At 37.3% G+C, this 12,177-nt stretch overlaps 1 protein-coding gene across 1 annotated transcript; it reads right to left on the minus strand.

Moving 5' to 3' along the window:
* Positions 1–371: 371 nt before the first annotated feature.
* Positions 372–8,662, minus strand: LOC104898867 (hypothetical protein). The gene is made up of 3 exons (XM_019250820.3): positions 8,446–8,662; positions 8,202–8,339; positions 372–696 (listed from the first exon to the last, which is right to left on the minus strand). The coding sequence occupies exons 1-3, from the start codon at positions 8,534–8,536 to the stop codon at positions 683–685; spliced, it is 243 nt and encodes an 80-aa protein (XP_019106365.2). The 5' UTR covers positions 8,537–8,662; the 3' UTR covers positions 372–682.
* Positions 8,663–12,177: the final 3,515 nt, after the last annotated feature.

Raw genomic sequence — 12,177 nt, forward strand, 5'->3', positions numbered from 1 at the left:
GATGTCCGAATTTTAAGTCGGATGTCCGGATTTTAAGTCGGATGTCCGGATTTTAAGTCGGGTCGGATCTCGGAGTCGGATGTTCGGATTTTAGGTCGGGTCGGATTCGGATTTTCAAAGTCGGATCTCAGAGTCGGAGTCGGACTCAGATTTAAAATCCGACTTTCTGTAGGGTCGGAGTCGGATTATGCATAATCCGGTCCAAGTCCGACCCGTTGCCATTCCTACCCATAATCACTTTTTCTTTTTATGTATATAAATTCTCATTTATTGCAAAAAACTATTTATTGTGTGGTACCCATTTATTGCAAAAAACTATTAGCCTGCCATAATGCTACTAGAATATGCAGTCCTGAACAGGATTCAATATCTGATATAAAAATGTCGATATTAGCACTTCCCATCTTCCTTTATATTTGCGAATCATATATTTTCCAAAACTGCAGCAGCTACAAGCGAAGGTGCCTTCATTATTACAAGACATTTGCAACAGCCTAATAAATGGGCAATCTGACAGCTTGTACTGGATACAAAAAAACAACAAAATGGTTCAATCAAGTTGTGAAATTTCTAGCAAAGCACGGAATTCAAACCAAAGCATGTGTACTGATTCAAAGATGACTAATTTTGCAACCACTTAAACGTTCAACCAGATCACGATTATTTGTATCCACAAGAGCAGCTACTCATCTTCATCTACAACACAAATAAAGTAAAACAAGTTAAAAGCAGAATTTGCATAGTGATGAGTCGAGGGGCAAAAACTAACATGACACAATAACCTGACCCAAACGCAACACAAAATTAGCGGGTTTGTGTCAAGGATTTCAACCCGTTTAAATTAACGAATCGACACAACTCAACCCGTTTAATAATTGGGTCAGATCCGGGTTGAGGTTTATATCCCGAAACTCACCCACTATCCATTTATCAAATGAGACATTCTGCTTTTTTTTTCTCAAAACTAAAACCATTTCTCGTTTTTTAGCCCATAGCCCATCTCACTCACTTAACAACAGGTGTGCCCATATAAAATAAGATACTTGCTGGCTTCCTGCTGTAGTGCTGTTGCATCAGTTACATCAAGTACTTAACAAACCTTGTGATCATAACCTCTCATTAATATCACCCCTTTGCCATTAAATAAATTGATCAATTAAATAGATTGGTAGATATCATAGCACCTTTTTGCCACATTCGTATGTAAGTTGTCAATTGTGACAAGGTCCTCTTTAATCCAGATCAAGCTTTAACAACAGTTTATCAACTCTATTTGTTATTTTCTTAGCAGATGTTTGATTACTTTTGTTTAAAAACTAATATACTTTCACTATTCTAACTTTTGAAAAATCTATTCAACTCTAAATAAAAGCACAAGCAGCCAAGATATAACTTCCTAACCAGCTTCCCCCATAGCTAAATTGCTGTCACCACTGTCAATATAACAAATTGACCATTCTAGTTTCTCCAATCATAATTGACTACCATGGCATCAAGATATGTAAAGATATAAATATTATTTGACAAATATCTATGTACTATACCAATTTAGCTAAGAAGTAGGCTTCATTTCAGATTATCTACTCAAATGTCCAAGAAAACAAAAAGGGTGAAAAGACAGAAAAAGTTCCACAAACAACCCAGAGTGCACATATATAAAGTAAAGCAGCTAGCAGCAAAATCGAGCTAATTCATTCTATCAACTAGAATTTTGGAAGAGTTCAAGTGTAATAGATGTACAGATAAAGAACTTACTAAAAATCATTTCTTAAACGTAATAAAACTGTTACGGGTAAAAATGTAACTTCCACAAGATTACAAAGTCCTTTGCAAATAAGAAGAAGTAACCACATACAGAATATTCATTAGTATACAGAACCCAGCAGCATTTGAATCCTAGAACAATATATCTAGAGTTATTTGCTGACACTGACCTCTGAGCCTATCAGTAAAGCACGAGTAGCAGAACACAGATTGAACACTGACACAAATGGATGTAGCTTTCAAGTCTACTAATGATAAACATCGTAGTACCCTGCAACAGTGTGATCATCCATCTGGATTCTTTGCTTGCACTGACTTGCAAGCTTATTGGAAACTCCACCCAAGTAGGCAAGGGATAGGAAGCTCCAACGAGAAACATACCAGTGGACGTAAGTTTCAACTCTACTTATATGATAGACACAGTTAAACCTCCATTCTGAACCTCATAGAAATTCTATAGCAGGGGAAAGGCATACTCCCCAAGAACATGAATGATGATCATGATACCTTACATAACATAAAGGACGCCACACAGAAAAAGGAAACCTAGAATACCAGACGAAAAGATGCAATCTAGATTATAATGTACACCCAACATTGTTGGCTAATCTTTTTAAGCAATGTTATGTCAGCCACACATGTAGATCCCAACATATGCTACTCTGCATTCTACCATAAACGGTCCATCAACCCCAGAAAAGAGAGAAATAGAACAAAAAAGAAGATTACTGGATATGGATAGAGATATTAGATACTTGGTGTACTCCATTGATAGCAATACATATATCTGTAAAAGTTCGGAAATGGGATGGTGGCACTAAAATCTGGAAAGACAAGCTTAAATGAACAACTAGCAACCACCTTACTTTCCCCAAATAGTAGTAAATTTGTATATCACATAGGCACAAAACATTGCACTGATCCATAGTCTTCTACTCTTTTCATACTCCACTCCCCAATTTTTGATCTTATCATAAGATGGACACTTTTTCTTCCAAAGAGGTTATAATTTTCTTGAAGCTTGAAGCTGAGACCTGTCATGGCTGCTACACTAAACATTCTTTTCCACTAACTATCAGCCCCAAGATCATGATAATTTAGTTAAGTTTAGGGTTGATGCAATGCAATTGCAATCTGGTATGGTAAACCTTCTCCCAACCATTTACATCCCACCTTAAAGAAAAGGTAAAGCAAAGTATTTATCAAAATCAATGCTCTTTTTTCTTCCGCGCATGAATAGAAAAAGACAAAACTCTAATAGAAACAAAAATTTTGTCGTAAATTTCTCGTAGGAAATCTCATATTGATCCAAAACAAAAAACATGCTACAAACAACATATTTTCTTGTAACAAATCAGTAATCTGAGCAAGCACAACAATGCAACGCAACTAACCATTAAGCAAAAGATGGAGGACACATGAAGAAACTGTGCATCCTACAGGATGCGAAACCAATAAGTTTCAACATCACCACAGAATTTGAAATACCTAAACCTAGGTGTTAAGGTAGCTCAAGCTAAACTTCTGTTGCAGAATTATAGAGATCGGAAGAAGAAGAATAGAAGATAGAGAGAAAGATTTTGAGTTAGGGAAATAGAAGAGAAATAGAGAGAGAGAGAATTCAGATACAGAGAGGATAATTATGTTTTTATTAATGATTTGATCATTGAATCATCTTATTACAGTTGCATTTATACAAGTTTGTTATTCAACAAAACAAAACAGAAATTGTAACTAACTAAGAGAATGTTCCAGACTTTGACTGATTTGGGCGCCAGCACTCAAGTTCAACAACTTAAGCTTAACAACCCTATATCATTCCTCCCTCCTTAAGAAGAACTTGACCCCAAGTTCAAGCTGGCCCTAAACTCTGGAAACTTGGCCTCAAAATCAACAGCTACTTCCCAAAGTAGCATCATGAGCCAGGTAACTTAGCCCATTGAATGAAGTAGAGAACTTGAGCCTGACTCTGAAATTTGCAACTTTCTTGCCAAGAATAGCAGCAGGCTAAAGGGTAAAAGTAGAGTCTTGTCCTTACAGCCAATAGGGAATGTGGGTAGACAAGGGCAATTTCCCATGGAAAGCTTTGAGCTGAGATACATGGAAAACATCATGTATCTTAGCTTCGGCAGGTCATTGTAATTTATAGGCAACCTTTCCAATCAAAGCTAGGACTTTAAAAGGCCAATAATACTTAGGTGATAACTTGTGATTGTGCCTTTCCTGAACTGAGTGTTGTGGGGCTGGAGCTTCAACCACACCCAATCTCTCACTTGGAACAACCTATCTAACCTATGTTTGTCAGCTTGTTGTTTCATTCTAGTCAGATCCCTATGTAGATGGAACTTCAGTAGGTTCACCATCTCTCCCCTTTTTTGTAGGCTCCTATCAATAGCTTCTACATTAGAATCCCCGAGGATGTAGGGTAGATGAAGAGGAGGAGGTTGCCCATATACCACTTCATATGTTGTAAGCAAGGTAGCAGAGTGGAAATGAGTGTTGTACCACCACTCAGCCAAGGGTAACCAAGCACTCTAGTTATTTTGTCATTGCATAAACACCTCGAATAGGTTTCAAGGCACCTATTGATAACATCTGTTTGAGGCTGATGACACTAGGAATTCTGTACCGTGGAGCTAAACAAATCTGGCCAAAACTGACTTAGAAAGATGGCAACCCTATCGTTCACAACACTCCTAGGCCAACCATGCAATTTAAAGACATGATCTAAGTAAGCTTGGGCAACCTGGATAGGTGTAAAAGGGTGGGAAAGTGCAATGAAATGGCCGTTTTTGCTTAGCATATCCACAACAACAAATATCACATCCTTGCGAGACCTTGGAAGTCTAGTAATGAAGTCCATTGTGATATCAATCCACGAGGCTGAGCAGTTGTGTCATATCTAGAAGCTTGGCAAACTTGACACTTTCTCACAAACTCTCTAACTTCCTTGGTTAATCCTTTCCAATAGAACAAGCTTTTCACCCTTTTTATAGCCATATCTCTTCTTGAATAACTACTTTTAGGAGCAGAATGAAGCCAATCTATGATTAAGCAACCCTTCATTGAGTGCATAAGAGCCCACTGAAGAGTGTTGTAACTTGTAACTAATCTAACAGCTGAACTAAACTATCATACAACACATAACTAGCCTTGATTAAGCTAGTCAAATCAGAAGAGAGAACTCAGATTAGCACCCTAGATAGGGCAGCTATAGCTACATTCTCCTTGCCACTCTTATACTGAATCTCATAATCAAAGCCAATTAGCCTAGAAAGTCAAAATTGCCAAAAAGGAGTACTGACGTTCTATTGTAGAAGCCATTTCAAACTTTTCTGATCAATTTTAATCACAAAGTGAATATTCATCAAGTACTGCTCCCACTTTTGAATTGCAACGGTCCTTTTTCATAAACCAAAAGCCTTTGTCGCCTAGGACCAAGAAACCTGCTAATGTAGGCCAAAGGATGATTGTCTAGCATCAAAACAACCCCTATGCCCTTCTTGGAAGCATTAGTCTCTACTACAAATTGCTTTTCAAAATCCGAAACAGCTAAGACAAGAGTGGAAACCAAAGCATTCTTCAAAGCAATAAAAGCTTGTTGAGCTAGTTCAGACCAAGCAAAAGCTCCCTTTTTAAGCAAATCAGTCAAGGACATGCTAATAATAGAATAATTTTTGACAAACTTTCTACAATAGCTTGCAAGACCTAAGAAGCTTCTAAGTTCCTTGACTGAATTAGGAATAGGACAGGTTTCAACTGCAGCAACTTTAGTAGGGTCAGTCTCCACCCCCTTTGATGAGATGTAGTGCCCTAAATACTCCACCTTGTCTAAGGAAAAACTACACTTACTCTATTTTGCAAACATCAAATTCTTTCTCACAAGCTCAAATACAGTTACCAAATGTTCCCAATGTTCTGTCTTGAATTTGATATAAACCAATATATCATCAAAGAATACAAGCACACACCTTCTTAAAAGTGGCTTAAAGACACTATACATCCAATTTTGAAAGGATGCAGGGGTATTAGTCAAGTCAAAAGGAATGACTAAGAATTCAAAGTGTTCTGAATGTGTCTTAAAAGTTGTCTTCTACACATCCTGTTTATTCACCCTAAGTTGGTGGTAGCCAGCTCTAAGATCTAACTTGTTGAACATAGTTGCCCCTAATTAATTCATCTACGACAGGGACTGGAAACTTGTTTTTGATGGTTTTATGGTTCAATTTCCTGTAATCCATACATAACCTCCATGTTCCATCCTTTTTGCCCACTAAAACCACTAGAGAGGCAAAGGGACTGGAGCTATTCTAGATGATACCCTTTTCTAGCATCTCCTGTACAAGCTGCTCAATCACATCTCTTTGCTTGAGAGGGTACCTATAAGGTCTAATGTTGACAGGTCTAGCTCAGATTCTAGAGAATTAGTGTGATCAAACACTCCTCTATGAGGTGGGAGACTTTCGGGGTCTGCAAATATGTCTTTATGTTGTTTTTTAAGTTGCAATAAAGCTTTTGAACAAGAAGACAGATCATTATTGGCTGAAGCTAAACATAATTAACATGACATCGACGTCCCTGACATGTAATAAGAACAACTCAATAGTTGCACTAAGCATCTTAGCAAAAGGAGCCCCTTGCACCAATTTAACCTTCTGAGGATGCACTCCCTTTAACAGAAAAGGACAACCATCTACATCAAACTTCATGAGCAATTCCTTGAAATCCCAATATATAGGACCAAGAGTTGTCAACCATTGTACACCTAAAACCATATCACATCCACCTAAATCAATCAATAGCACATCTGTTACAAGCCTCACACCTGCATACACCATTGAAAACCCTTGCAAACATGCTAGCATGCTAGATTGTTGCCATTCGGAACTGTGACAGCTTGAGAGGAAATGCTTATGATTGTAAATCCCATTTTCTTAGCTAATTGCAAATCAAGGAAGTTATGTGTACTTCCAGAGTCAATCAATATATGAAATATCTTGGTATTGACCACTCTCATGGTCTGAAAATGCTAATCACAAGATAAAGCATTGATAGAAATTAATGGATCACCAATTTCTTCATCTTCAAAATCCTCTCCTTCTTCACTAACATCCAATTTCTCATCAGTTTTAGGTATCTCTACTGTGAACAGTTGAGACTCTTTAAACTGACACTTACAATTTCTATCATAAGGTTGATCATCATAATAGCATAAGCCTTTGGCTATCTTTTGATATGTGCCCAGGATTTTTTTGTAGTTTTTAGGGTTGAATTTGGTTAAGGATAGTTGGTTATTTGGTTTAATGTTTGGGGTAAGAAGGGGTGGTTTGAAACTATTGATAGGAATAGCTTGTATAGGTTTGTAGGGAAAAGAAGAAGTATGTTTGAAAGGTTTATGTGTAGCAACAGCTAGTGCCTCCTCTTGTAACCTAGCAAATGCAACTGACTAATGTAGCAGGTTTAAAGGCTTTTACAAATGGTTTAATTCCAGGTTTCATTCCTCCTATAAAACTATCTAAGATAAACTCGAAATTCAATAGAGATTCTAATGATCAAATTTTCATCAAAGATTGATTAAATTTGCTCTGCTACCATTGTTAAGGTAGCTCAAGCTAACCTTTTGTTAATGACAGAATTATAAAGATAGAAAAAGAATAGAGAGAAAAAGACTCACTTAGGGAAATAGAAGAGAAATAGAGAGAGAGAGAATTCAGATAGAGAGAGAAGAATTATGTTTTTATTAATGATTTGATTATTGAATCATCTTATTACAGTTGCCTTTATACAAGTATGTTATTCAACAAACAAAACGGAAAGTGTAACTAACTAACAGAATGTTCAAATCACACTTTAAGTGATTTTGGCGCCAACACTTAAGTTCAACAACTTAAGCTTACCAACCATGTATCACTAGGGCTAGCAAAAGCTAACATGACACAAAACCCAGCACAAACCTGGCATGACACACGAGATGTGCAAATTTGGGTTGATAACTGTTTACCTAATTGGGTTGATATGGACACAACCTCGAAATGAAGTGGCTTAGGTTTGGACCAAAATCTTCAATCAGAAAGTATTAGTCGGTAAACGATTGCCCGGCAGCTTGTAACAATTTATCACATGAATTGGAATAATAGCATTTTAGGGGGCATAATGTTGAATGCTTCCGGTAGTTTGGATACCTTTTTTTCCCTAAAACTCAATAAACTTACCACAACAATATGCCCTATTTGCATATCACAACCACAAATCAGTATTCATTACTCTATGTTTGTGTCAATAATTGTTAAACCATCTAATAATTAGCTTATGGTTTAGGTCAAACAGATTTCGTACCCGCTTAATATTGACCCAAACCAATTCGACAGAAATCGGGTTGAGAAACAATATAAAAAACAATAGAATAAATCGAAGAGTGGAGAGCGAGAAAAACTCACCCATATAGCGTCGCTCATTGGCGGCTTTGGCTTTCTCAAGCATCTTGTCAAGGTCTACTTGAAGCTTAGCATCCCATTTTACAAGCTGGTTTACAAAGACAACCCCTAATCCCATTCCCAATACATGTTCCCAAGGATCTAAAATCACGAAATAGAACCAACAATGTCAAAATTAGGGATTTCATGGGAAATCGAGAAAGGAAAAATTGGAAGGAGGTGTAAAGTGAGATAGAGAAAGACTTACGACGCATGTAAGGGAGCTTACGGAGAGCATTTGAGTACATCTGGGTACCCAATCCTAGAAGAGCTCCGATCGCAGTCGCACTCCACGCCATTTTCTTTTTTCTCTCTCCTTGCCTCTCTTCTTACTTCACTTTCTCAGGTTTAGCTCTACCGTCTACGGCGCGTTTTGTCGATCAGATCCAAAGTTAAGGGAGCACTCGCCAGTCTGCACCAAAATACTCTCCTCCGGCTTTTTAATTGCTTCCCATTTACCTTTTTACTATATTATCAAAATTCAATTATAAATGAAGGAAATTATGTTAATAAATATTGTTGTGAGAAATATGGAGAGAGATAAGCTATGTAAATATATCAGAGAGTATTGTATTCGTATTGATGTAAAACTGATTTCTTACACCGCTATTTATAGGCAAAAATTCTACTGTTTAACATTACATATTCAACATTTTTTGCGCAGAAGAAAAGCTTTTCCTAACATGCATTAAATGCATGTCAGTACATTCACCATACTTGAACAGTGGAATTTGTCATTCCACTGTTTCTTGACACTCCCCCTTGAATGTCCATTGATAACTCATAATAGATGTTTTCTCATTAAGAACCTTGTTAAGAAAAACCATGTGGGAAAGATCCATAGTTAGGGAAAGAGTACAACTTTATGTATCCTTATATGCTTAAAATTAACTGCCTCATTAAAAACCTTGTCCGGAAAAACCCGACGGGATAAAAACCTGATCAAAGGGAAAAAGAGTGCAGCGCATATAATACTCCCCCTGAATTAGCATAATCAGAAGATGAGCATTCCAATTTTTCGGACTAATTCTTCAAATTTCTTCGCCGGAAGGGATTTGGTGAATAAATCTGCAAGATTCTCACATGATTGGATTTGTCGAATGTTGATCGTCCCTTCCTTTTGGAGGTCATGAGTGAAGAAGAGCTTTGGTGATAAATGTTTAGTTCTGTCTCCTTTGATGTACCCTTCGCTTACTTGGGTGATGCATGCAGTATTGTCTTCGTAGATGATAGTTGGATTTGTTGTTATTGTTTCCATCCCGCATTCTTCTTGGATATTCTTGATCATTGACCTTAGCCATACACATTCCCTTCCAGCTTCATAAAGAGCAATTAATTCTGCATGATTTGATGATGTGGCCGTCAAAGTCTGCTTGTGATTTCCAAGATATTGCAGTACCTCCATAAGTGAATAATATCCGGATTGAGACTTAGCCTTTTGTGGGTCTGAAGGTAGCCAGCATCTGCATATCCAATGAGTGACGCATTGGTCTTGACTGATAGAATAATCCGAGATCTTGTGTTCCTCGAAGATAACGTAATAAGTGTCTGACTCCATTCCAATGTCTCTTGTTGGTGCATTGCTGTATCTAGCTAACAAGTTTACTGAAAAAGCTATGTCAGGTCGATATTGTTAGCCAAGTACATTAAAGCACAATTGCACTTAGATATGGTACTTCAGGACCAAGAATTCTTCGTTTTCTTCTCGTGGTCTGAAGATCATCTTTCTCATTCAGGGAACGCACTACCATTGGAGAACTTATTGGGTGGGCTTTGTCCATGAAAAAACGTTTCAGGATTTTTTCTGTATAGTTTGATTGATGGACAAAAATCCCATTTCTTAGATGTTCCATTTGCAGGCCAAGGCAAAATTTTGTCTTCCCGAGATCTTTCATCTCAAATTCTTTCATCAAGTATTTTGCAGTGCTTCAAGTTCTCTAGGAGTTCAATTCAAATCATCGACATATACAGCAATGATCGCGAATCCTGATTTAGATCGCTTAATGAAAACACAGGGACTGATTTGATTATTTTTGAATCCTTCTTTCAATAGGTATTCACTAAGACGATTATACCACATTCTTCCAGATTGTTTTAACCCATAGAGTGATTTTCTCAATTTTATTGAAAACATCTCTTTGGGCATGCAATTTTCTGGTAGTTTTAGTCCTTCAGGAACTTTCATAAAATATCTGTGTCAAGTGAGCCATACAAATATCGGTCACTACATCCATCAATCTCATTTGCAATCCTTTCGAAACTGATAAACTTACCAGAAATCTTAGTGTAGTTGCATCGACTACTGGAGAATATGTCTCATCATAATCAATCCCTGGCATTTGCGAGAAGCCTTGGGCTACTAATCTTGCCTTATATCTAGTAACCTCATTTTTCTCATTTCGTTTTCTCACGAATACCCATTTGTACCCAACTGGTTTTACACCTTTTGGTATTTGGGTTATTTGACCGAATACTTCACGTTTTTCAAGTGATCTCAATTCTGCTTGAATTGCCTCTTTCCATTTTGGCCAATCTTTTCTCGGCGACATTCATCAACTGTATTTGGCTCTACATCATTTTCATCGTATGTCATTTCAACCGCTATCGAGTAAGCAAAAATTTCATTCAAGACAACATCTTTTCGATTCCATTGTCTCTTTGTAGAAACATAATTAATTGAAGTTTCATTGTTGTCTAGCTTTCATGTTCCTTTTCTTCTGGAACACGTTTCCTTCATTTTTGTTTTCTTATCTATGCTCGTTGGGAGATTTATATTAATTTCGTTCGTTGTCTCCCCTTGCCTTTTCATTTTTCTCGGTTTTAAATCTTTAGAACCGGGTGGTCTGCCACGTTTTCGACGTGCTATTGACTCATTTTCAATTGCCTTATTGTCATTAGGAATTTCAATCCGTTCCGGAGCATTCGCAGCAGGTACATGTGACTTTGTCACTTTCTTAGAATCTGTGAATGCATCTGGCAATTGGTTTGCAATACTTTGCAGATGAACAATTTTCTTGACTTCTTGTTCACATGAATTTGTTCTCGGGTCCAGAAACGACATTTGCGATGCGTTCCATGTAATTTCCGATTTTATATTTTGTGGGTCCACTTTCTCTCCCCCTAAGGATGGGAATACCGACTCATTAAAATGACAGTCGGCAAATCGAGCCGTAAATAGATCACCAGTTGTTGGCTCTAAATATTTGATAATTGATGGAGATTCAAATCCAACATATATTCCCATCCTTCTTTGTGGACCCATTTTAGTACGTTGGGGCGGAGCAATAGGTACATGTTACAGCGCACCCAAAAATTCTCAAATGTGAGATATTCGGTTCTCGACCAGATACTAATTGTAATGGTGAGAATTTGTGATAGGCTGTCGGCCTTAATCTTATCAATGTTGCCGCATGTAATATAGCATGACCCCAAGTAGTAGATGGCAATTTTGACCTCATTATTAATGGTCTTGCAATTAATTGTAGTCTTTTGATTAATGATTCAGCAAGACCATTTTGTGTATGTACATGAGGTACAGGGTGCTCAACAATAATCCCAATAGACATGCAATAGTCATTAAATGTTTGGGATGTAAATTCCCCAGCATTGTCTAATCTTATTTTCTTTATTGTATGATCTGGGAATTGAGTTCTTAATCGAATTATTTGAGCCAAAAGTTTTGCAAATGCAACATTTCTGCTTGACAGAAGGCTCACATGTGACCATCGAGTAGAGGCATCAATTAATACCATGAAATAACGAAATGGTCCACATGCAGGATGAATAGGCCCACAAATATCTCCTTGAATTCTTTCTAAAAACATTGGAGATTCAGTGGCAATCTTATTTATAGATGGTCTGATTATCAATTTGCCAAGTGAGCATGCAGAGCATGTTAATTCATTTGACCGAGGAATTTTGACATTCTTTATAGAGTGTC

This window comes from Beta vulgaris, chromosome 7 (genome assembly GCF_026745355.1).
Source record: "Beta vulgaris subsp. vulgaris cultivar EL10 chromosome 7, EL10.2, whole genome shotgun sequence".
Lineage (NCBI taxonomy): Eukaryota > Viridiplantae > Streptophyta > Magnoliopsida > Caryophyllales > Amaranthaceae > Beta > Beta vulgaris.

What these genes read in the sequence shown, in the direction of transcription:
- LOC104898867 (XM_019250820.3), bottom strand. Translation starts at nt 8,536, where the DNA reads ATGGCGTGGAGTGCGACTGCGATCGGAGCTCTTCTAGGATTGGGTACC. An exon ending in TAAGCTCCCTTACATGCGTC is followed by an intron (nt 8,340 to 8,445) that starts GTAAGTCTTTCT and finishes TCGTGATTTTAG; the next exon opens with ATCCTTGGGAACATGTATTG.